This window comes from Bos indicus x Bos taurus, chromosome 2 (genome assembly GCF_003369695.1).
Source record: "Bos indicus x Bos taurus breed Angus x Brahman F1 hybrid chromosome 2, Bos_hybrid_MaternalHap_v2.0, whole genome shotgun sequence".
Taxonomy (NCBI): domain Eukaryota; kingdom Metazoa; phylum Chordata; class Mammalia; order Artiodactyla; family Bovidae; genus Bos; species Bos indicus x Bos taurus.
Genome location: NC_040077.1, coordinates 7,633,916 through 7,659,990, shown reverse-complemented (window position 1 = coordinate 7,659,990; position 26,075 = coordinate 7,633,916). Strand labels below are relative to the sequence as shown.

General features: G+C 36.6%; 1 protein-coding gene across 8 annotated transcripts in view; it reads left to right on the top strand.

The window, feature by feature from the left end:
- GULP1 (GULP PTB domain containing engulfment adaptor 1) overlaps positions 1 to 26,075 on the top strand; it is a 336,734-nt gene that overhangs the window by 272,225 nt on the left and 38,434 nt on the right. For all 8 annotated transcript variants that reach the window (XM_027555736.1, XM_027555721.1, XM_027555703.1 and 5 more), the window contains 2 exons: positions 2,293 to 2,391; positions 14,999 to 15,136. In XM_027555736.1, the coding sequence (XP_027411537.1) occupies positions 2,293 to 2,391; positions 14,999 to 15,136 (237 nt within the window). The remainder of the gene's footprint in view (positions 1 to 2,292; positions 2,392 to 14,998; positions 15,137 to 26,075) is intronic.

Sequence of the window (26,075 nt, the reverse complement as noted above, 5' to 3'; positions counted from 1 at the left end):
ATAGCCTCCAGAATTCTTAGGCTTTACTCCCTTTGAACATTTTTACTCGATTATTATATTCAAGTTTTACTAGTAGATCACTCTATCTAGATTACCAAAAAATATATTCACTGAAACAAAGATGAGGGAGAAAAAAAACTTCAAAAAGGCTTTTTCAGCATTAGAATTCAAGTAGTAGGTAGGGCGAGAAAGGAATACAATATAAGCATGAATGTATCTTCAAAATATAAATTACAAGTATTTCAGAATGCAATTCAGAGATCTGCAAGTAGGAAAAGACTTAGAGGGATCATGCAAGCTATAGGATAAAGTTATCTTTAAAAAATACAAGCAGGAATGAGAATATTAAACTGTTTAAAATACAGATTAAACAAATATGTCCTTCAGCTTAAATGTTTTTCAAAGTCTGTGAAACAGTTAAGCCTGATTTCTACAGACCTATTTTATGACCAAAGTAACTCTCCTGAGACTTATTTTCTCATCTTTGAAATGGGCCAATCAGACTGGATGATTTCTGAATCTTCTTTGAGCACAATCATTTTATCTTGATATGAAGCAAAGGAAAAGGCTTCATAAACCATAGATCAAATATTTTATGTTTATTTTTCTTTTTCTGTCTCGTTCTCTTGTTTCCCTCTCCTTCCCTCCTTGCTCCCCTCTTTATTTTCTCTACTTGTAGCCCCTACTTCTTCCCCTTGTTCAAATTTTCCCCTTCTTTCTTCCTTTCTTTTCTTTCTGACAGAAAAGACATAAGTTTAATGTTAGTGGTTGTTTTGTGATGGGCGTTTGGAAACTAAAAGAGGTCAGAGGAACGGTTGTGTCCCAATGTGAAAAAGGCTTCAAGAGCTATTGCTCATTGTCTGTTTCTGGAAAGGAGCAGCACCCAGGAAGCCAGTTCAGACTGCTTCCGCGGCCAGCAACGGGGCTGGCTTTGTTCAGATGCATTCACATGGATGGAAAGCAGCTGATTTATGTTGTCAGCCTCCATATGTGAAAACCCCCAAATTGTTTTGATTATAGCAATACAGGAAGAAGGTTATGAAGGGAAAAGAAACAAATTAATCCACTTTCTTTGGGAGAGAGCTGGGATAATTTGTAAAGAGTTGCACTGAAGAAAAATGTTTCTTAAACACACACACACACAAAAACCCTGGCATGAATTAGTCACATTTATGTGCAGAATGTAAGCCTGCTTAATACGGAAGAAAAAAACTGCCTATATTTATAGGATAGTACAGAGAGTAAACTAAAAAATTATACCATCCAAAATGGAATAAAACAAATGGAACTCCTCCACCCACCCACCCTGCCCTGGATATCAAGGCAGACACTTCAAGGCATCCTTATATGCATTAATTATATTATTCTCCATGGCTGTACAAAGCCATGAAAGGAGAAAGAGGCCTTTAACCACTCTGTTCTGGGACTGAAGTATACCGCATGTATTTACATCTGTCCTAAATTAGAAGGAAATACACAATGTAAATAAATATGACACACAAAAGATGACCAAACTCCACGTTGCCTTACAGATAATCTATTTTGAATCAAGTTAGGATGATCCATATGCTAAATATATATGTGTGGGTGTGTGTGTGTGTGTGTGTGTGTTATACTAGGAAATAACTTTTTGAGCCCTGTAAGAGGGGTTAATAAATACAATTTTTTTCAATAATTTTTTTCTGTTTCTTGAAAAGAAAGGTGGAGGTAGGGGAGGGAGGAGAGAAGGAAGGTAGGGAGAGTAGCACTGCCAGATAAAACCAGTACATTTAAATATCTCTAGAATGAGTCTAGTTCTGAGTATTTTAGCTGGGATAATTATTTCAGTTTGAATATGGTAATCTGTCTCTTTTCATTCATTGATTTCATTAAGTAGGACAGTATACCAAACAATGTAAGTATCTGGAAATGCAAAGATCTAGTGCTCTGGACTGCAAGTTTCCTAAAATCATTAAAAACAAAAGATCCACAGGAAAAGATATCTCTGCTTATTTTCAGACAAAGAGTTTTCATTTTCTGTTTGATATGAATATGATTTTTGAAATATCATGAAAGAAGTATATTAAGTTTTTTTAAAGTTATTGAGAATCAGCCTGATTTTAATGATAGTAATGGTAGATCACTGTGATTTCTAAATATTTGGAGGCTGTGTGGGGTTTATAAAAATATAATGGGCAATAGGCAATAATTTATTTAATGAAATTTCAGCATTGAATGTAAACTCTAAATATATGTTTGTGTTCATTTTCCATAGACAAAATTACAATTTTGTGAATAAATTTTCATTTGTAGTTTGCAAGACATATTAAGAAATCTGAAGGCCAGAAAATTCCCAAAGTTGAGTTGCAAATCTCAATTTATGGAGTAAAAATTCTAGAACCCAAAACAAAGGTAAGGCTTATTTTTGAACATCAGAAGCATTCTTTTTTTTTTTTTAATCTTTCCATTTTCTTTCTTTTTTTTTTCTTGCACTTTTTTTTTTTTAACTTTACAATATTTTATTGGTTTTGCCATACATCAACATGAATCCACCACGGGTGTACACGTGTTCCCCATCCTGCACCCCACTCCCACCTCCCTCCCCATACCATCCCTCTAGGTCATCCCAGTACACCAGCCCCAAGCATTCTGTATCCTGCATCGAACCTGGATTGGCAATTCGTTTCTTATATGATATTATACATGTTTCAATGCCATTCTCCCAAATCATCCCACCCTCTCCCTCTCCCACAGAGTCCAAAAGACTGTTCTATACATCTGTGTCTCTTTTGCTGTCTTGCATACAGGGTTATCATTACCATCTTTCTAAATTCCATATATATGCATTAGTATACTGTATTGGTGTTTTTCTTTCTGGCTTACTTCACTCTGTAAATAGGCTCCAGTTTCATCCACCTCATTAGAACTGATTCAAATGTATTCTTTTTAATGGCTGAGTAATAACTCCAGTATGTATATGTACCACAGCTTTCTTATCCATTCATCTGCTGATGGACATTTAGGTTGCTCCCATGTTCTAGCTATTATAAAAAGTGCTGCGATGAACACTGGGGTACACGTGTCTCTTTCAATTCTGGTTTCTTTGGTATGTATGCCCAGCAGTGGGATTCCTGGGTCATAAGACAGTTCTATTTCCAGTTTTTTAAGGAATCTCCACACTGTTCTCCATTGTGGCTGTACTAGTTTGCATTCCCATCAACAGTGTAAGAGGGTTCCCTTTTCTCCACACCCTCTGCAGCATTTATTGCTTGTAGACTTTTAGATCACAGCCATTCTGACTGGTGTGAAATGGTACCTCATTGTGGTTTTGATTTGCATTTCTCTGATAATGAGTGATGTTGAGCATCTTTTCGTGGTTTGTTAGCCATCTGTATGTCTTCTTTGGAGAAATGTCTGTTTAGTTCTTTGGCCCATTTTTTGATTGGGTCATTTATTTTTTGGGAATTGAGCTGCAGGAGTTGCTTGTATATTTTTGAGTTTAATTCTTTGTCAGTTGCTTCATTTGCTATTATTTTCTCCCATTCTGAAGGTTGTCCTTTCACCATGGTTAAGTTTCCTTTTTTGTGCAGAAGCTTTTAATTTTAATTAAGTCCCATTTGTTTACTTTTGCTTTTATTTCCAATATTCTGGGAGGTGGGTCATACAGAATCCTGCTGTGATTTATGTCAGAGAATGTTTGCCTATGTTCTCCTCCTGCAGTTTTATAGTTTCTGGTCTTATGTTTAGATCTTTAATCCATTTTTAGTTTATTTTGGTGTATGGTGTTAGAAAGTGTTCTAGTTTCATTCTTTTACAAGTGGTTGACCAGTTTTCCCAGCACCACTTGTTAAAGAGATTGTCTTTTCTTCATTGTATATTCTTGTCTCCTTTGTTAAAGATAAGGTATCCATAGGTGTGTGGATTTATCTCTAGGCTTTCTATTTTGTTCCATGGATCTATATTTCTGTCTTTGTGCCAGTACCATACTGTCTTGATGACTGTGGCTTTGTAGTAGAGCCTGAAGTCAGGTAGGTTGATTTCTCCAGTTCCATTCTTCTTTCTCAAGATTGCTTTGGCTATTTGAGGTTTTTTTGTAATTCCATGCAAATTGTGAAAGTATTTGTCCTATCTCTGTGAAAAATACCATTGGTATTCAATGCAATACTGATTGCATTGAATCTATAGATTCCTTTGGGTAGTATACTCATTTTCACTATATTGATTCTTCCAATCAATGAACATGGTATATTTCTCCATCTATTAGTGTTCTCTTTGATTTCTTTCACCAGTGTTGTATAGTTTTCTATATATAGGTCTTTAGCTTCTTTAGGTAGATATATTCCTAAGTATTTTATTCTTTTCGTTGCAATGGTGAATGGGACTGTTTCCTTAATTTCTCTCTCTATTTTCTCATTATTAGTGTATAGGAATGCAAGGGATTTCTGTGTGTTGATTTTATATCCTGCAACTTTACTATATTCATTGATTAGCTCTAGTAATTTTCTGATGGAGTCTTAAGGGTTTTCTATGTAGAGGATCATGTCATCTGCAAACAGCGAGAGTTTTTTCTTTTCTAATTTGGATTCCTTTTATTTCTTTTTCTGCTCTGATTGCTGTGGCCAAAACTTCCAAAACTATGTTGAATAGTAGTGGTGAAAGTAGGCACCCTTATCTTGTTCCTGACTTTAGGGAAAATGCTTTCAGTTTTTCACCATTGAGGATAATGTTTGCTGTGGGTTTGTCATATGTAACTTTTATTATGTTGAGGTATGTTCCTTCTATTCCTGCTTTCTGGAGAGTTTTTATCATAAATGGATGTTGAATTTTGTCAAAGGCTTTCTCTGCATCTATTGAGATAATCATATGGCTTTTATTTTTCAATTTGTTAATGTGGTGTATTACATTGATTGATTTGTGGATATTAAAGAATCCTTGCATCCCTGGGATAAAACCCACTTGGTCACGATATATGACCTTTTTAATGTGTTGTTGGATTCTGTTTGCTAGAATTTTATAAGGATTTTTGCATCTATGTTCATCAGTGATATTGGCCTATAGTTTTCTTTTTTTGTGGCATCTTTGTCAGGTTTTGGTATTAGGGTGATGGTGGCCTCAAAGAATGAGTTTGGAAGTTTACCCTCCTCTGCAATTTTCTGGAAGAGTTTGAGTAGGATAGGTGTTAGCTCTTCTCTAAATTTTTGCTAAAATTCAGCTGTGAAGCCGTCTGGACCTGGGCTTTTGTTTGCTGGAAGATTTCTGATTACAGTTTCAATTTCCGTGCTTGTGATGGGTCTGTTAAGATTTTCTATTTCTTCCTGGTCCAGTTTTGGAAAGTTGTACTTTTCTAAGAATTTATCCATTTCTTCCAAGTTCTCCATTTTATTGGCATATAATTGCTGATAGTAGTCTCTTATGATCCTTTGTATTTCTGTGTTGTCTGTTGTGATCTCTCCATTTTCATTTCTAATTTTATTGAGTTGATTTTTCTCCCTTTGTTTCTTGATGAATCTGGCTAAAGGTTTGTCAATTTTATTTATCCTTTCAAAGAACCAGCTTTTGGCTTTGTTGATTTTTGCTATGGTCTCTTTTATTTCTTTTGCATTTATTTCTGCCCTAATTTTTAAGATTTCTTCCCTTCTACTAACCCTGGGGTTCCTCATTTCTTCCTTTTCTAGTTGCGTTAGGTGTAGAGTTAGGTTATTTATTTGACTTTTTTCTTGTTTCTTGAGGTAAGCCTTTATTGCTATGAACCTTCCCCTTAGCACTGCTTTTACAGTGTCCCACAGGTTTTGGGTTGTTGTTTTTTCATTTTCATTCGTTTCTATGCATATTTTGATTTCTTTTTTGATTTCATCTATGATTTGTTGGTTATTCAGCAGTATGTTGTTTAGCCTCCATATATTGTAATTTTTAATAGTTTTTCTCCTGTAATTGAGATCTAATCTTACTGCACTGTGGTCAGAAAAGATGCTTGGAATGATTTCAATTTTTTTGAGTTTACCAAGGGTAGATTTATGGCCCAGGATGTGATCTATCCTGGAGAAGGTTCCGTGTGCATTTGAGAAAAAGGTGAAATTCATTGTTTTGGGGTGAAATGTCCTATAGATATCAATTAGGTCTAACTGGTCTATTATATCATTTAAAGTTTGTGTTTCCTTATTAATTTTCTGTTTAGTTGATCTATCCATAGGTGTGAGTGGAGTATTAGAGTCCCCCACTATTATTGTGTTACTGTTAATTTCCCCTTTCATACTTGTTAGCATTTGTCTTACATATTGCGGTGCTCCTATGTTGGATGCATATATATTTATAATTGTTGTATCTTCTTCTTGGATTGTTCGTTTGATCATTATGTAGTGTCCTTCTTTGTCTCTTTACACAGCCTTTGTTTTAAAGTCTATTTTATCTGATATCGGAGAAGGCGATGGCACCCCACTCCAGTACTATTTATCTGATATGAGTGTTGCTACTCCTGCTTTCTTTTGGTCTCTATTTGTGTGGAATCATTAATTGCAATCACACTCCTACTTTAATGAATATTTAAAATATGTTACCCAGTGGCTCAGCGGTAAAGCATCCACCTGCAGTGCAGAAGGTGCAGATGTGGGTTCAATCTCTGGGTCAGAAAGATTGCCTGGAGTAGAAAATGGTAACCTACTCCAGTATTCATGCCCGTAAAATCCTATGAAGAGAGTAGCAAGCGGGCCGAAGTCCATGGAGTCGCACAGAGTTGGACACATCTGAGCACACACACACTCACCCATTGAAACTATCTAGTTCTCAGTTAATGACAATGTAAAACTCTATAGGATTTATAAGGGGGAAAGCAAAGTTTGAATTTGCTTTCTGAGTGGTTTGTTCTTCAGTCTGTGTCTGGGACGTAACAATCTATATTGAGTGTATGCAAAGGTATTTCATCTTGTATTTAGGAATTTTTCTTCATATGCTTTGAAAGAGATGCATTTAAGTTTGGTTCATGGAGTATGAAAGAAGACAAAAGCTGTATGATGTTCATTAAAGTGCCTTGATCGACCCTTATTACCTGTAGACATAATCAGTGCATTAGTTTACTATGGCTTTCATAATAAAAAGCACAGAACCTTGCGGCTCCAACAAGAGAAATTTATTTCTCACAGTTCTGGAGGCTGGAAGTTCATGAGTAAACTGACAGCAGCAAGCTTGGTTTCCTTTGAGGCGTCTCTCCTGGGCCAGCAAATGGCAGCCCTCTTGGTGTCTCTTCACATGGTTGTCTGCACATACACTCCTGGTGTCTCTTTGTGTGTCTAATTTCTTCCTCTGATAAGGTCACTTCCTCTTATAAGCTGGCTTAAAACTTAACATTCAAAAGACTAAGATTGTGGCATCTAGTCCCATCATTAATGGCAAATAGATGGAGAAAAAGTGGAAACGGTGACAGATTTTATATTCTTGGGCTCCAAAATCACTGCAGAGGGTGACTGAAGTCACCAGATTAAAAGACACTTGCTCCTTGGAAAAACATCTAGACAGCATATTAAAAAGCCGAGGCATCACTTGGCTGATAAAAGGCTACATAGTCAAAGCTATGGTTTTTCCAGCAGTCATGTAAAGATGAGAGTTGGACCATAAAGAAAGCTGACCACCAAAGAATTAATGCTTTCGAACTGTGGTGCTACAGAAGATTCTTCAGAATCCCTTGGACAGCAAGATGAAACCAGTTAATCCTAAAGGAAATCAACATTGAATATTCATTGAAAGGATTGATGCTGAAGCTGAAACTCCAATACTTTGGCCACCTGATGCTAATAGCTGACTTACTGGAAAAGACCCTGATGCTGGGAAAGATTGAGGGCAAGACGAGAGGGGGGTAATAGAGGTTGAGATGGTTAGATAGCATCATTGATGCAATGGACATGAGTTTGAGATACTGGGAAATACTGAAGGACAGGAAACCCTAGTGTGCTATAGTTCCTGGGGCCACAAAGAATGGGACACAACTTATGGAATGAATAACAACAACAAACATAAGGACACAAGTCAGATTGGATGAGGAACCATTCTAATGACCTTGTTTTGACTTAATCAGCTCTTTCAAGCCTTATTTCCAATTAAGTTGGAAACACAATATAGTTGTGTTTTGAGGTATGGGAAGTAAGCCTTCAACATATAAATTTGGGTAGGAGGACAAAAGTCAGCACGTAACACATGGTAACACTATATATGTGAAGTGCTTGTATATCTCCCCTACAGATCCAATGGGAAAAAAAATAAAAATATAATCTTTTCCAGATTACAAAGTAGGAAAAACCACTAGACCATTTAGGTATGACCTAAATCAAATCCCTTACAATGAAACAATGGAGGTGACAAGTAGATTCAAGCAATTAGATCCAATAGCAGAATGCCTGAAGAACTATGGACAGAGGTTCATGTACAGGAGGCAGTGATCAAGACCATCCCCAAGAAAAAAAAAAGGCAAAATGGTTGTCTGTTCAGTTCAGTTCAGTCACTCAGTCATGTCCAACTCTTTGCGACCCCATGGACTGTAGCATTCCAGGCCTCCCTGTCCATCACCAACTCCTGGAGTTTACTCAAACTCATGTGCATTGAGACAGTGATGCCATCCAACCATCTCATCCACTGTTGTCCCCTTCTCCTCCCTCTTTCAATCTTCCCCAGCATCAGGGACTTTTCCAGTGAGTCAGATCTTTGCATCAGGTGGCCAAAGTATTGGAGTTTCAACTTCAACATCAGTCCTTCCAATGAATATGCAGGACTGCTTTCCCTTAGGACAGACTAGATGGATCTCCTTGCAGTCCAAGGGGCTCCCAAGTCTTAGGACGCCTTAAAAATAGCTGATAAAGGAAGACAAGCTCAAGGCAAAGGAGAAAAGGAAAGATGTACCCATTTGAATGCAGAGTTTCAAAGAATAGCAAGGAGAGATATGAAAGCCTTCCTCGGTGATCAGTGTAAAGAAATAGAAGAAAGCAGTAGAATGGGAAAGACTCTCTTCAAGAGAATGAGAGATAGCAAGGGAACATTTCATGCGAAGATGGGCTCAAAGGACAGAAATGGTATGGATCTAACAGAAGCAGAAGATATAAAAAGAGGTAGCAAGAATACACAGAAGAACTATACAAAACAGATCTTCTTGACCCAGATAACCACAATGGTATGATTACTCACCTAGAGCCAGATGTCCTGGAGTGTGAAGTCAAGTGGGCTTTAGGAGGCATCACTACAAACAAAGCTAGTGGAGGTGATGGAATTCCAGTTGAGCTATTTCAAATCCTAAAAGATGATACAGTGAAAGTGTTGCATTCAATATGCCAGCAAGTTTGGAAAACTCAGCAATAGCCACAGGACTGGAAAAGGTCAGTTTTCATTCCAATCCCAAAGAAAGGCAATCCCAAAGAGTGTTCAAACTACCACACAATTGCACTCATCTCACACGCTAGCAGAGTAATGCTCAAAATTCCCCAAGCCAGGCTTCAACAGTACATGAATTCTGAAATTCCAGATGTCCAAGCTGGATATATGAAAGGTACAGGAATCAGAAATCAAACTGCCAACATCCACTGGATCATCAAAAAAGCAAGAGATTTCCAGAAAAACATCTATTTCTGCTTTATTGACTATGCAAAAGCCTTTGACTGTGTGGATAACAACAAACTATGGAATATTCTTAAAGAGATGGGAATACCAGACCACCTGACCTGCCTGCTTAGAAATTTGCATACAGATCAAGAAGCAAGAGTTAGAACTGGACATGGAACATCAGACTGGTTCCAAATTGGGAAGGGAGTACATAAAGGCTGTATATTGTCACCCTGCTTATTTAACTTACATGCAGAGACCATCATTGAGCAATGCTGGGCTGGATGAAGCACAAGCTGAACTCAAGATTGCCGGGAGAAATATCAATAACCTCAGATATGCAGATGGCACCACTGTTATGGCAGAAAGTGAAGAACTAAAGAGCCTCTTGATGAAAGTGAAAGAGGAGAGTGAAAAAGTTGGTTTAAAGCTCAACATTCAGAAAACGAAGATCATGGCATCTGGTCCCATCACTTCATGGGAAATAGATGGGGAAACAGTGGAAACAGTGGCTGACTTTATTTTGGGGGGCTCCAAATCACTGCAGATGGTGACTGCAGCCATGAAATTAAAAAATGCTTGCTTCTTGAAAGAAAAGCTATGACCAACCTAGACAGCATCTTAAAAAGCAGAGACATTACTTTGTCAACAAAAGTCCATCTAGTCAAAGCTATTGTTATTTCCAGTAGACATGTATTGATGTGAGAGCTGAACTATAAAGAAAGCTGAGCACCAAAGAGTTGATGCTTTTGAACTGTGGTATTGGAGAAGACTCTTGAGAGTCCCTTAAACAGCAAGGAGATCCAGCCAGTCCATTCTAAAGGATATCAGTCCTAAATATTCATCAAAAGGACTGATACTGAAGCTGAAACTCCAATACTTTGACCACCTGATGCAAAGAACTGACTCACTGGAAAAGACCCTGCTGCTGGGAAAGATTGAAGGCGGAAGGAGAAGGGCATGACATAGGATGGATGGCATCACCAAATTGATGGACATGAGTTAGAATAAGCTCTGGGATTTGGTGATGGACAGGGAAGCCTGGTGTGCTGCAGTCCATGGGGTCACAAAGAGTTGGACATGACTGAGCAACTGAACTGAGCTGACTCCACATTCACATTAATATGTAGTTGTGAATGTAATTTTCACCTAAAATTCCTGTGTTGAAGCCCAACTCACAATATGGCCATAATTGGAGATAGAACCTTTAAGATAATTAGAGTTAAATGAGTTCAAATTAGACCTTAATTCAATAAGACTGGTGTCCTTACAATAAGAGAAGGGGACATCAGGTATGTGTGAACACAGAGGAAAGCTATGTGAGAACATAGCAAGAAGACAGCCATCTGTAAGCCAAGAGGCAAGGCTTCAGCAGAAACCAAACCTGTCAATTCCTTGATCATGGGCTTTAAGCCTCCAGAACTGTGAGAAAATAAATTTCTATTGTTGAAGCCATTCAGTCTGTGATATTTTGTTATGGAAGCCCTAGAAAATAAACATAGCTCTTTATTCATAATGCCTCAGAATTACTGTTTAGTATTTTGATAAGATCATGAAAGTCAGTTTCAAAAAACTGATTAACATTCAACCCCAATCATTTTACAAATATATATTACCAATGCTTTATTTTAATATGGTAGCATGTTTACTGACCAGGCTTCCCTGGTGGCTCAAATGGTAAAGAATCTGCCTACAATGCAAGAGACCTAGGTTCAGTCCCTGGGTTGGGAAGATCCCCTGGAGGAAGGCATGGCAACCGACTCCAGTATTTTTGCCTGGAGAATCCCCATGGACAGAGGAGCCTGGCAGGTTGTAATCCGTGAGGTCGCAAAGAGTCGGACATGACTGAGCAACTAAGCAAGCTTACTGACCGGTTAATTCAATTTGAAAGCCCTAGGAAATCTAGCCTGTAAACAGATTATGAAAATATTTTCATAGATCTGCAGAGTTTATTAATCTATCATTTGCCACTGATATCTTCAATCAATCAATGTGTGTAACAACCCTTGACAATGTCTTGCTATTCAAAGAGTGGTCTGTATTAATACTGTTAAAACAAACAAACAAAAAAATATGTCAGTGAGGAAGAGACGGGCCAGTGAGGCAAAGTATAGGAGGATAGTCTCAGGAAAGACGCCTTCGGCAGAAGCCTTAGTAAGTTGAACATTTGTACCTCGTTGCTGTTGAAATGGCTGAATCAGGCTATCTAGCAGTGACTAAACATTACAGTCATACAGCATACAGCCTCATTTTAATTTTCATGCTTGCAGACAACTCTCTGATGACTTACCTTTGGTTTTGTATGCAAGGAAAGAATGCAACATTGTAGACATTTACTTTTGTAGCTCATTTTGTGTACTCATTTTCAGCCGATGATCAGTAATGTGAATCAGAGTTATAGATCAAATCTCAGCAAGCAGACATGTCAATCTCTGAACTTGGAAGGATCACGTGACAGATGCTATAGTTAAAATCCTTTGTACCTCTGTCGGTAAAGAATCTGCCTGCAATGCAGGAGACCCAGGTTTGATTACTGGATGGAGAAGATCCCCTGGAGAAAGAAATGGCAACCCACTCCAGCATCCTTGCCTGGAGAATCCCAGGGACAGAGGAGCCTACCAGGCTACAGTCCATTGGGTCGCAAGAGCTGGACAAGACTCAGCAACTAAACCACCATACTTATATATACACACACACAGTATATATATACTGCATAGACATATATATGTAGTATTTATCTTCAGTTCAGTTCAGTTCAGTCGCTCAGTCGTGTCCGACTCTTTGCAACCCCATGAATCACAGCACGCCAGGTCTCCCTGTCCATCACCAACTCCTGGAGTTCACTCAAACTCATATGCATCGAGCCGGTGATGCCATCCAGCCATCTCATCCTCTGTCATCCCCTTCTCCTCCTTCCCCCAATCCCTCCCAGCATCAGGGTCTTTTCCAATGAGTCAACTCTTCGCATGAGTATTGGAGCTTCAGCGTCAGCATCATTCCTTCCAATGAACACCCAGGACTGATATCCTTTAGGATGGACTGGTTGGATCTCCTTGCAGTCCAAGGGACTCTCAAGAGTCTTCTCCAACACCACAGTTCAAAAGCATCAATTCTTCAGCACTCAGCTTTCTTCACAGCCCAAGTCTCACATCCATACATGACCACTGGAAAAACGATAGGCTTGACTAGAAGGACCTTTGTTGGCAAAGTAATATCTCTGCTTTTCAATATACTAAGTTGGTCATAACTTTCCTTCCAAGGAGTAAGCGTCTTTTAATTTCATGGCTGCAATCAACATCTGTAGTGACTTTGGAGCCCCCAAAATAAAGTCTGACACTGTTTCCACTGTTTCGCCATCTATTTCCCATGAAGTGATGGGACCAGATGCCATGATCTTTGTTTTCTGAATGTTGAGCTGTAAGCCAACTTTTTCACTCTCCTCTTTCACTTTCATCAAGAGGCTTTTTAGTTCCTCTTCACTTTCTGCCATAAGGATGGTGTCATCTGCATATCTGAGGTTATTGATGTATCTTCCGGCAATCTTGATTCCAGCTTGTGTTTCTTCCAGCCCAGCATTTCTCATGATGTACTCTGCATAGAAGTTAAATAAACAGGGTGACAATATACAGCCTCGACGTACTCCTTTTCCTATTTGGAACCAGTCTGTTGTTCCATGTCCAGTTCTAACTGTTGTTTCCTGACCTGCATATAGGTTTCTCAAGAGGCAGGTCAGGTGTTCTGGTATTCCCATCTCTTTCAGAATTGTCCACAGTTTATTGTGATCCACACAGTCAAAGGCTTTGGCATAGTCAATAAAGCAGAAATAGATGTTTTTCTGGAACCCTCTTGCCTTTTTGATGATCCAGTGGATGTTGGCAATTTGATCTTTGGTTCCTCTGCCTTTTCTAAAACCAGCTTGAACATCAGGAAGTTCATGGTTCACGTACTTCTGAAGCCTGGCTTGGAGAATTTTGAGCATTACTTTATTAGCGTGTGAGATGAGTGCAATTGTGTGGTAGTTTGAGCATTCTTTGGCATTGCCTTTCTTTGGGATTGGAATGAAAACTGACCTTTTCCTGTCCTGTGGCCACTGCTGAGTTTTCCAAATTTGCTGGCATATTGAGTGCAGCACTTGCACAGCATCATCTTTCAGGATTTGGAATAGCTCAACTGGAATTCCATCACCTCCACTAGCTTTGTTTGTAGTGATGCTTTCTAAGGCCCACTTGACTTCACATTCCAGGATGTCTGGCTCTAGGTGAGTGATCACACCATCATGATTATCTGGGTCATGAAGATCTTTTTTATACAGTTTTTCTGTGTATTCTTGCCACGTCTTCTTAATATCTTCTGCTTCTGTTAGGTCCATACCATTTCTGTCCTTTATCGAGCCCATCTTTGCATGAAATGTTCCTTTGGTATCTCTAACTTTCTTGAAGAGATCTCTAGTCTTTCCCATCCTATTGTTTTCCTCTATTTCTTTGCATTGATCACTGAGGAAGCCTTTCTTATCTCTCCTTGCTATTCTTTGGAACTCTGCATTCAGATGCTTATATCTTTCATTTTCTCCTTTGCTTTTTGCTTCTCTTCCTTTCACAGCTATTTGTAAGGCCTCCCCAGACAGCCATTTTGCTTTTTTGCATTTCTTTTCCATGGGGATGGTCCTGATCCCTGTCTTCTGTACAATGTCACAAACCTCTGTCCATAGTTCATCAGGCACTCTGTCTATCAGATCTAGTCCCTTAAATCTATTTCTCACTTCCACTGTATAATCATAGGGCATTTGATTTAGGTCATATCTGAATGATCTAGTGGTTTTCCCCACTTTCTTCAATTTAAGTCTGAATATTGACTTAGTAATTAGGAAGCTGAATGTGTAAATCTTCTTCATTCATTGCTCCAATGGAAATCATTGCAGAAGTTGCAAGGGTGATTTTCCTTAGATAGAAGAGGTTCAAGAGTATTTGAGTTTACTGTGAAGACATGTACTGTATAATATGTTTCATATGAAATTGTATACAGATGATGTTATGTTTTAAGCTGTAATATTAGTAGCAATAAAATAAAATGAAAAGATTCTTGTTCAAAGGGTTCTGCCAATTTTTTAACCTTTTGGAAATATATTAATCTGTCTAGACCTCAGTAATCTCCTAAGTAAAATTGCACAGTTGAAGTAATGGTATCCGAAGATCCCTTGTAGCTCAGGAAACCCATGAACCTCTGATCCTCTTTCCCCTTGTGTTTTTCTAAGTGCTATTGAAATGATTTAGCTAAATCCTGAGTCAGAAGGTTTATCTCATTACATTTTTATTTAAGCTGAGGTGTATGTAGTTATAAAACCAGAGTACGACAGATGATGTTTCATAAGTTGTATTATTTGCTCAGCTGGTATTCCAGAAAAAGAAATCTCTTCAACTATGTTTATTTTCATCTGTGTTCACAGGAAGTTCAACACAATTGCCAGCTTCACAGAATATCATTTTGTGCAGATGATAAAACTGACAAGAGGATATTCACTTTCATATGCAAAGATTCCGAGTCAAATAAACATTTGTGCTATGTATTTGACAGCGAAAAGTGTGTAAGTATGCCAGATGTTTTAGGGTGGTTTGCTCTACTTTGTAAGCCAGGAATTGTCTTGTTTCCAGCATTAGTAAAGTATTTAGAAATGAATAAGGTCTGCAAATACTTAACTTCACAAATAGATTCTTCCTGTCATGAGAATATGCTTCAGGATTTCATCCCTAAATAAATTTCACGTTAATGGACACAAGCTTGTATGCAATTTTCTTTCCTTAGAATGTCATCCTATGTCATATGTTTACCTGTCTTACAATCACTTGACTTGAAATTTTAAACTCAAATACAATTTAGTAATGTGCATATAATGCAAAGGAGTAATGGTAAAGCAAAGTATTTTTTCAGGAATGTCATGGATCTGATGAAAATAAATATTTTATTTTATTTTATTTTGAAAATAAATATTTTTAAATATTTTTATTTTTAAGTATTTTTTAAATATTTTTATTTTTATTTTAAATATTTTTAAACTGTAGGAAATGAAATTTGTATGGCTCTTCAAAAAAAAATCTGATTCTTTAAAACTCTGATTTTTGATTTTCATTATTCAGAAAACTTTTTTTTTTTAAACTTTACAATATTGTATTAGTTTTGCCAAATATTGAAATGAATCCGCCCCAGGTATACCTGTGTTCCCCATCCTGAACCCTCCTCCCTCCCTCTGGGTAGTCCCAGTGCACCAGCCCCAAGCATCCAGTATCGTGCATCGAACCTGGACTGGCGACTCGTTTCATACATGAAAAACTTCTTATAATTAAATGTGATAGAATTGTGTTTATGTGTGTGTGTGTGAGTGATTGAGCTTGGGAATATAATCTAAAGTTCTTAGCAAGTAAGAACAATTAGGATATTCCAAAGTTAAGCTCTCTGACAATTCTTTAATCATCTGGAATTCTTAATGAAAACCCATATCTTGACTATATGCATAAGCTAATACCAATGATAACCTAGTCTGAGATCCTGTTATAAAATGTAATATGTGAATTCCAAGCACACATTGTAGCCATTGATAGCTTTAAATGAGAAAGAACGTTTAATCTCAACAGCAGGATTGCCTTAGACAGGAAGAAATTTAGTTTATTTATTGTTCATTTTATCATACTGTCAAAATAGAAGGGAATAATATTTATCACTATAATATATGTCTTTAATTTCAGTATGTGGACTTCTTAAAAACAAATACTTTTTTATCTGTCCATGTAACTCCTGCATCAGGTGGAAAATAGATACTCAATGAATTTTTTTCCTTTAAAAAGGTTATGTGGATAAATTGACAAAAGGTAGAGCAAGTTATTATCTCTATCTTTTAAACTATAGTTCTTCAAATACGCAAACTACTGTGCTAACCTATTTGGCATCATAATATGTTTTGAAAATTTGATGAATATTATGAAATATCTTGTCAGAATACTATCCTTATTTGTTTAAGACAGTGTTATGTGAACTATATGGCATTTTGTATGAAATTAAAAAGTTCTATTTGAAATGTATCCTATTGAATGAATGCCATATATTTAACGCTCCAGGTGCCTCTTAACCCTGATGACTTGCAGGTATTTTCTATGTGACTGAGAAGATTAAAGTTGATACTTGTTGAATATCTTCTACATGTAAGATATTATAACCTTTTACCACTTATGACAAACAGTAAATTAAATTGTCCTTCTTTCTTGCCTTACATATAGAAATAAACTTCCTTAGGATTTTTTGAAATATTCATAACCCAAGTCCTTTATAAATACTAGTCTTTCTATAATTTTATGTCACGTTTTACCTTTCTTTGATGTCCAAACTTGTTACATAATTATTAAAACAAACACTTGCAAGAATTCCCCATTGTTTTCAAAGTACAAACTATATTTCTATCTAATCGTACTTTTTTTAATCGGTTTCCAAAATTTCACTACCTAGACCCGTTATTCCTCTCTTGATATAGCATATTAGCTTTCTTTTTTCTTGAAGGTTGAAAATATTTTCTTGAAGCCTATACCAGTGGCTCACAAACATTACTGTGCATGATTTCTAAATTATGATTGACAGCAGAAGCAAAAAATGCTTTCTGATATGATTCTAAATGAATATATAGAAAATATGTAGGGCAAGTATCTGTTGGATTATCGAAAAAGTGAGACATTTCCAGAAAAACATCTACTTCTGTTTTATTGACTATGCCAAAGCCTTTTACTGTGTGGATCACAACAAACTGGGGAAAATTCTACAAGAGATAGAAATACCAGACCACCTCACCTACCTCCTGAGAAATCTGTATGTAGGTCAAGAAGCAACAGTTAGAACTAGACATGGAAAAACAGACTGGTTCCAAATCGGGAAAGGAGTACGTCAAGGCTGTATATTGTCACCCTGCTTATTTAACTTATATGCAGAGTACATCATGAGAAACGCTGGACTAGAAGAAGCACAAGCTGGAATCAAGATTGCTGGGAGAAATATCAATAACCTCAGATATGCAGATGACACCACCCTTATGGCAGAAAGTGAAGAGGAACTAAAAAGCCTCTTGATGAAAGTGAAAGAGGAGAGTGAAAAAGTTGGCTTAAAACTCAATATTCAGAAAACTAAGATCATGGCATCTGGGCCCATCACTTCATGGCAAATAGAGGGGAAATAATGGAAACAGTGACAGGCTATTTTGGGGGGGCTCCAAAATCACTGTAGATGGTGACTGTAGCCATGAAATTAAAAGGTGCTTGCTCTTTGGAAGAAAAGTTATGACCAACTTAGACAGCATATTAAAAAGCAGAGACATTACTTTGCCAACAAAGATCTGTCTAGTCAAAGCTTTGGTTTTTCCAGTGGTCATGTATGGATGTGAGAGTTGGACTATAAAGAAAGCTGAGCACCGAAGTCTTGATGCTTTTGAACTGTGGTGTTGGAGAAGACTCTTGAGAGTCCCTTGGACTACAAGGAGATCCAACTAGTCCATTCTAAAGGAGATCAGTCCTGAATATTCATTGGTAGGACTGATGCTGAAGCTGAAACTCCAATACTTTGGCCACCTGTTGTGAAGAACTGACTTATGCGGAAAGACCCTGATGCTGGGAAAGATTAAAGGCGAGAAGACAAGAGGAGGACAGAGGATGAGATGGTTGGATGGTATCGCTGACTCAATGGGCATGAGTTTGAGTAAACTCCAGGAGTTGGTGATAGGCAGGGAAGCCTGGCGTGCTGCAGTCATGGGGTTGCAAAGTATCAGACACGACTGAGTGAGCTGAACTGAACTGAACTGAAGGCAAGTATATTACGAACAGAGAAAGTTAAAGGCATATAAATGGAGGTAAGGTTTCTACACCTTTCAAACTGGAAAAATGACAGGATTAGTAGACTGAGGTAAGTTGTATAAATGTAATATGAATCTCGGAGCAACCACTAAAAAACGTATAAAATGGGATACATTTAAAAATACATTGGCCCAAGTGAATGTGTTAATATCAGATGAAATGCACTTCAAAGTAAAGAAAATTACACAAAGAAGGCAATATTTAATAATAAAAGGCTCATACTACCAAGAAAACAGCAAGCCTAAATTTGCATTGCCAAATCACAGAGCAGCAAAATTACTGAAATAAAAACTGACAGAAATGAAAAGAAATATAGGGTCAATAGGCAAATACACAGTTATATTGACTATTTTGCCACCACTTTTCTTAAAATTAATGGAACAACTAGACAGGAAATCATCAAGAATATAGGATCACTCAACAGCATCATCAACTAATGGAATCAAACAACCAAGGGGAACTTCATTCAACAACAGCAGGTTGCACATTATTTTCAAGTGCCAAAGGCACATGTACCAAAATAGACTGTATCCGGGGCTGTAAGACAAATCCCAGAAGTGTAAAAGAGTAGAAATTATTAAGCAAGTGCTTTTCAACAATAAAGAAATCAACCTAAAAGTGAAGAACAGAAAGATGATATGAAAGGCTTCAAAAACTTGGAAGTTTTGTTTATCCATATGTCAAAAACGGCATCAAGTTTGTAAGCACTCTGTAGGTCAAAGAGGAATCTTCAAAGAAAAAAATCTTAAATGTGTGAACTATATAGAAATGAAATAGAACATATCAGTGTTTATGTGATACAGTTAAAGCAATTCTGGGAAAGAAATTTATAACAAGTTAATATATTTAAAAGCAGAACATTTCAAATCAGTAATCTAAGCTGCCAGCTCAAGTACTTAGAAAACAGATTATCAAATTAAAGGAAGCAGAAGGATGAAAATAAGAAAGAGAAGAGAAGAAATTAATGAAATGGAAAACAAAAACAATTGAGAAAATCAATGACACAAAGAGCCGTTTCATTAAAAGATAATAAGAGTAACAAAATTTCAGTTAAGATTAGTAAAGCAAAAAAAAAAGAAACAAATTACCAATATCAGACATTAAACAGGGATTTCACTGAAAAACATCCAGATATCAAAAAATATTAAGAGGATGCTAGATATTCAAGCTGGTTTTAGAAAAGGCAGAGGAACCAGAGACCAAATTGCCAACATCCTCTGGATCATCAAAAAAGCAAGAGAGTTTCAGAAAAACATCTATTTCTGCTTTATTGACTATGCTAAAGCCTTTGACTGTGTGGATCACAATAAACTGTGGAAAATTCTGAAAGAGATGGAAGTACCAGACCACCTGACCTTTCTCTTGAGAAATTAGTATGCAAGTCAGGAAGCAACAGGTAGAACTGGACATGAAACAACAGACTGGTTCCAAATAGGAAAAGGAGTATGTCAAGGCTGTATATTGTCACCCTGCTTATTTAACTTATATGCAGAGTACATCATGAGAAACGCTGGACTGGAAGAAGCACAACCTGGAATCAAGATTGCCGGGAGAAATACCAATAACCTCAGATATGTAGATGACACCACCCTTAAGGCAGAAACTAAAGAAGAGGAACTAAAGAGGAACTGAAGAGGAACTAAAAAGCCTCTTGATGAAGGTGAAAGAGGAGAGTGAAAAAGTTGGCTTAAAACTCAACATTCAGAAAATGAAGATCATGGCATCTGGTCCCATCACTTCATGGGAAATAGATGGGGAAACAGTGGAAACAGTGTCAGACTTTATTTTGGGGGGCTCCAAAATCACTGCAGATGATGACTGCAGCCATGAAATTAAAAGATGCTTACTCCAAAAGTTATGACCAACCTAGATAGCACATTGAAAAGCAGAGACATTACTTTGCCAACAAAGGTCCGTCTACTCAAGGCTATGGTTTTTGCAGTGGTCCGATATGGATGTGAGAGTTGGACTGTGAAGAAAGCTGACAGCCGAAGACTTGATGCTTTTGAACTGTAGTGTTGGAAAAGACTCTTGAGAGTCCCTTGGACTGCAAGGAGATCCAACCAGTCCATTCTGAAGGAGATCAGCCCTGGGATTTCTTTGGAAGGAATGATGCTAAAGCTGAAACTCCAATACTTTGGCCACCTCATGCGAAGAGTTGACTCATTGGAAAAGACTCTGATGCTGGGAGGGATTGGGGGCAGGAGGAGAAAGGGACGACAGAGGATGAGATGGCTGGATGGCATCACTGACTCGATGGATGTGAGTCTGAGTGAACTCTGGGAGTTGGTGATGGACAGGGAAGCCTGGGGTGCTGCGATTCATGGGGTCACAAAGAGTCGGACACGACTGAGCGACTGAACTGAACTGAACTGAACTAATAATCAACTGTGTACACATAAATTTGACAACATAGAATTAATTTCTCAAAAACAAAAATGGCTGACTACCTATTATTGGATAATTTGAATAGCCTTGTAACCATAAAGGCAATTGAATTTATAATTTCAAACTTACTAAAGTAGAAATCCCTACTCCTAGATAGTTTTACTGAAAGAATCCATAAATGCTTAAAGAGGAGTTAACATTGTTCTGCACAAGCTATTCCAAATAACAGAAGTGAGAGAACTCCTAAAATTCACTTTTATGAAAGTTTTATTTTTCAGACACCAAAGCAGGTAATGATAGTGCAAAAAAAGGAAACTACAGACCAATATCCCTCAGGAAATTGGATGCAAATATTTTTAACAGAATATTAAATATAACAGCAATATATAAAAGAATTATACACCAAGACCAAGTAGAGCTTGTTCCTGGGATGTAAGTCTTATTCAGCATCAAAAATCCAATAATATAATCAATCGTATTAACAGGTTAATGAAGTATATGATCCTATCAACCAACATTTTAAAAAATATTTGAAAATAATCAACACCCATTCATGGTTAAAAATCTCAGAAAAATAGGAATAGAAGGAAACTTCTTTTTCTTGTAGGATTTGGGTGTTTGTTTTTGCTATCTGATTCATACGTATATAACCAAAATGTTTTTGTTCTAAACAGACAATGTAAAACCATTAAGAGTATGTCATTACTGTCATAAATTTGTAGATATGATTTTAGATGAATTTTAATAGTTTATATTACATAATGTTTATGGCAACAAATAAATTCTAATATAGAACACTGTGTTTCTTGTAAAGTTAATATAATTAATATTTAACATTATTATTGGTAAAATAAATATAATTGATACAACTGAATCTAATATATGATGAGGAATTTTAGACTTATCAGTTTTTCTCATAATTAAACCTGAGTATCACTATACCCTTATAGCATATGTAAATATATACATATATATATGAGAGGAGTCAAATATATGCAAAATCCATAACCTCCTGAATTATGCACAAATTATAGTTGCTACCTACATGAAGAATAAAGGGAACCCAGATTAAGAGCTAAAGGAAGCTTTAGATTTATATGTTATGCTCAAAGACTTTAATATTGTTTATACATATATTTTGGGAATTAAAGGAAAAAGAACATAGTAATGAGGAAACAAGTGAAAATTTTAGCATAGAAACAGCAAATGCTAAAATAATTCAATGGTTAGGTAAAATAACTTAAAAAAATTGATAGGCTTAACATCAGATTTGGGATGGCAGAAAAAAAATGGTCAGTAACCTAGAAGATAGATGAGAGAAATTATCCAATTAAATGAACAGAGAAAATAAATGATAGTAATATTAAATGACAGAGCCATAATCACCTCTAGGAAAAAACGGGGTGTTCTAACATGTGTGAAATCAAAATCATAAGAAGACAGCAGAGAGAAAGTAAGACAGCAAAGAAAGTCCTGGCTGAAGAATTCCCAAATGTGGTGAAAATTGTCAACCTACAGATTTGAGAACCTTCAAGCTGAATCAGTTATAAAAAAAACCACTTGTAGGTATATCACAGACAATCTACAAGAGAGAGAAAGAGAGTGAGAGAATGATTAAGGGAATGAATGAATCTTGAAAGCATCCATTAAAAAACATGAAGACATATTATATCTTTACATAGAGAAATAAAAAAAAATATGAATGGCAGCTGACTTTTCATTAGTATCAGTAAAGGTCAGAGGAGACCATGACAATATCTTTCAAGCATAAAGTAAAAGATGTCATAAGAAAATTTTACACTTGTTGAAGTCTCAAAATTTAAATCAAAATATTTTGAAATAAATGAAACTACAGTGACTCACCACTAGCGAACTGTGCTTCAAGATATGCTAAAGGAGATTCTTTAATCTGAAGGGAAATGACACAAAAAGTAAATTCAAATGTGCAAAAGAATAAACAAAAAATAAACACTAGAAAAACTGTGACTAAATGTCACTCTTTTTTAAAACAGAACTGTTAAAAGCAAAATTGTAGCATTGTGTCAGGTCATTGCATCATGATGTTAACATGTGACAGTACTACCACAAAGGCTGCATACTATTGTGGTTCAGACGGTTAAGCGTCCGTCTGCAATGCGGGAGACCTGGGTTCGATCCCTGGGTCGGGAAGATCCCCTGAAGAAGGAAATGGCAATCCACTTCAGTATTATTGCCTGGAAAATCTCATAGACAGAGGAGCCTGGTAGGCTACATTCCATGGGATCGCAAAGAGTCGGACACGACTGAGCGACTTCACTTTCACTTTCAAGGTTGTTATTATTTATGTAAAGTAATGCACATTAACTCCAAATAGACTGCTCACTTAAAGATGCATATTGTTATCACTAGAGCAATCCACTAAAAAGTAATTCAAAAGTGTATAGTTAAAAACCTATAGAGAAAATAAAATGGAAAACTGTTTTTTTTTTTTTTTTTATGAAAAAGACAGTAGGCAAAGAATAGAAATGGAAAAGCAGATGGACCAAGTAGAAAATAAAGTGAAAGTGAAGTCAAGTCGCTCAGTCGTGTCCGACTCTTTGCGACCCCATGGACTGTAGCCTACCAGGCTCCTCCCTCCATAGGATTCTCCAGGCAAGAGTACTGGAGTGGGGTGCCATTTCCTTCTCTAGGGGATCTTCCCGACCCAGGGATTGAACCTGGGTCTCCCGCATTCCAGGCAGATGCTTTAACCTCTGCACCACCAGGGAAGCCCAAAAGTGATGTAAATATATAGACTAAATACACCAATCAAAGGATGAGATTATCAGGCAGGATTTTTAAAACATACAGCTGATCTCTAGAAGACACACATTTTAGATATAAAATGATGTGTGTGTGTTCAGTCGCTCAGTGACTGACTCTTTGCGACGCCATGGACTGTAGCCCCAGTCTCCTCCGTCCATGGGATTTCCCAAGCAAGAATACTGGAGTGGGTTGCCATTTCCTCCTCCAGGGGATCTTCCCCATGCAAAGATTAAACCCGTGTCTCTTGCGTCGGCTACATTGGCAGGTGGATGCATTACCACTAGTACCAAATATAGGTAAAAAAACAGAAGATTGAATAAACATATGCAGTGCAAACCTTAAGTGTGTGAAAGTTGGTGTGGCTATACTCACGTCATAAAGGTGATTTCAAGGCAAGAATATTATCAGACATCAAGACAGACAGCCCACAGTGATTAAAAAACCAATGTGTTTCATTTAATAACATTGCTTTTTAAGAAATAAAGCAAAAAATTTAATAATTGCAAGAAGAAAAAGACAAATTGACATCCGTAGTCATCGATCGTAATGCCTTTTTTAGCAATTGACAGAGAAAATAGAAAAAAATCAATAAAGCTACAAAAAATGAAAAAAAAATGTTATCCACCAATTTGATCTAAGAGACATAAATAGAACACTATCCCCAACAACAACAGAGTATACTTTCTTTTTGAGTGTAAGTAGAATATTTACAAAGATGCATAATATCTGGTACCATACTATAAGACAATGAATTTCAAAACTGAAAATATTGCAAAGTATATTCTCTGGCCACAAACTGTCAAAATGTTTTAAATCAAACACTCTGCATAACAGTAGCTCCAAAAAAGTCTCAAGGGATACTAGATTATTTTTATCTGAATAGCAACAAAATATGACACATCAAAATTAGTAAAAATTTGTAAAAAAAAAAAAAAAAAACAGTTAAAGGGATATTTATAACTTTTTCTATGAGAAAAGATAAAATGATTAAAAATAATCTCTTGACCTTCAGAAGTTAGATGAACAAATTTAAAACAAAATAAAAAGTAATAATAATAAAGAATAGAATCAATGACGCTGAAAACAGAAAACAGTAAAGAACACTGATAAAGTCAAAAGTTGTTTCTTTGATAAGGATAATAAAATTAGCAATCCTCTAAAAAGACAAATTTAGGACAAAAATAAGAGAAAGGACAAATTACCAATTTCAGAAACAAAAAATTTAAGTGCAGATCCTACAGTCTTTAAAAGAATAGAAAGAAAGGATAGAGAGAAATATTATGTAACTATTATGCCAGTAAATTTAGCATGTAAGATAAAATTGATGAATATTTGAAAAACTTGATTTACATGAAACTGGGCTAATATAATTGCTCAACAGGGAAATTCAGATTAAATGCATTGTGTTAACTGGGAGAAAAACTTGATTTACTGGAACTGAAGGAATAACAAATCTGAATACATATATAATGAAATATTTTTTTAAAATCTCTTGACAAGTAAAATATAAGAGCCAAATAGTTTAAGTTCTAAAAAATAAAAAAAAATTTATCACATAGATGCAAAAAAAAAGCACAAGATTCAATCCAATTGATGATAAAATTCATAATAGCCTAGGATTTAAAGGACATTTCTTATTCTAGTAAGGATGTTAAAAATCCTACGAATGACATCAAAATAAATGGTGAATTATTGAGTGCTTCCCCTTGAGACTGGGAACAGGATAAGTGCTTATTCTAACTCTGGCTGTTTAGTTTAGCATGATATTAGATGTCTTATCTGGTTAATAGGAAAAGAAACAGAAGGCATAAATACTGGGAAAAAGAGAAGTAAAACTATCCCTTTCACAGATATAATTTTTTACAAAAAAAAAGTCCCATGAAATCTACAAATTACTATTACTATGAAATAATATTAGTCTCAGCATACAGGTTAATATACAAGAATTAATTGTTTCTATCTATCCAAATCAAAGAATGAGGTCAGGAGGAGAAGGGGACGACAGAGCATGAGATGGGGTCGCTAGAGTCGGACACAACTGAGCTACTTCACTTTCACTTTTCACTTTCATGCATTGGAGAAGGAAATGGCAACCCACTCCAGTGTTCTTGCCTGGAAAATCCCAGGGATGGGGGAGCCTGGTGGGCTGCAGTCTCTGGGGTTGCACAGAGTCAGACACGACTGAAGTGACTTAGCAGCAGTAGCAGCAGCATAGTGTTAAATGTAGACACATCCTATGATTTAGTAATTTCTTTCTAGATATTTGAGAAGAAAATGGCAACCCATTCCAGTATTCTTGTCTGGAAAATCCCATGGACAGAGGAGCCTGGTAGGCTTTAGTCCATTGGGTTGTGAAGATTCAGACATGAATGAGCGACTTCACTTTCACTTTCTTCTAGATATTTACCCAGAAATATAAAAACATATGTCCACAAAAAGATTTTACAGGAATATTTGTAACACCTTTAT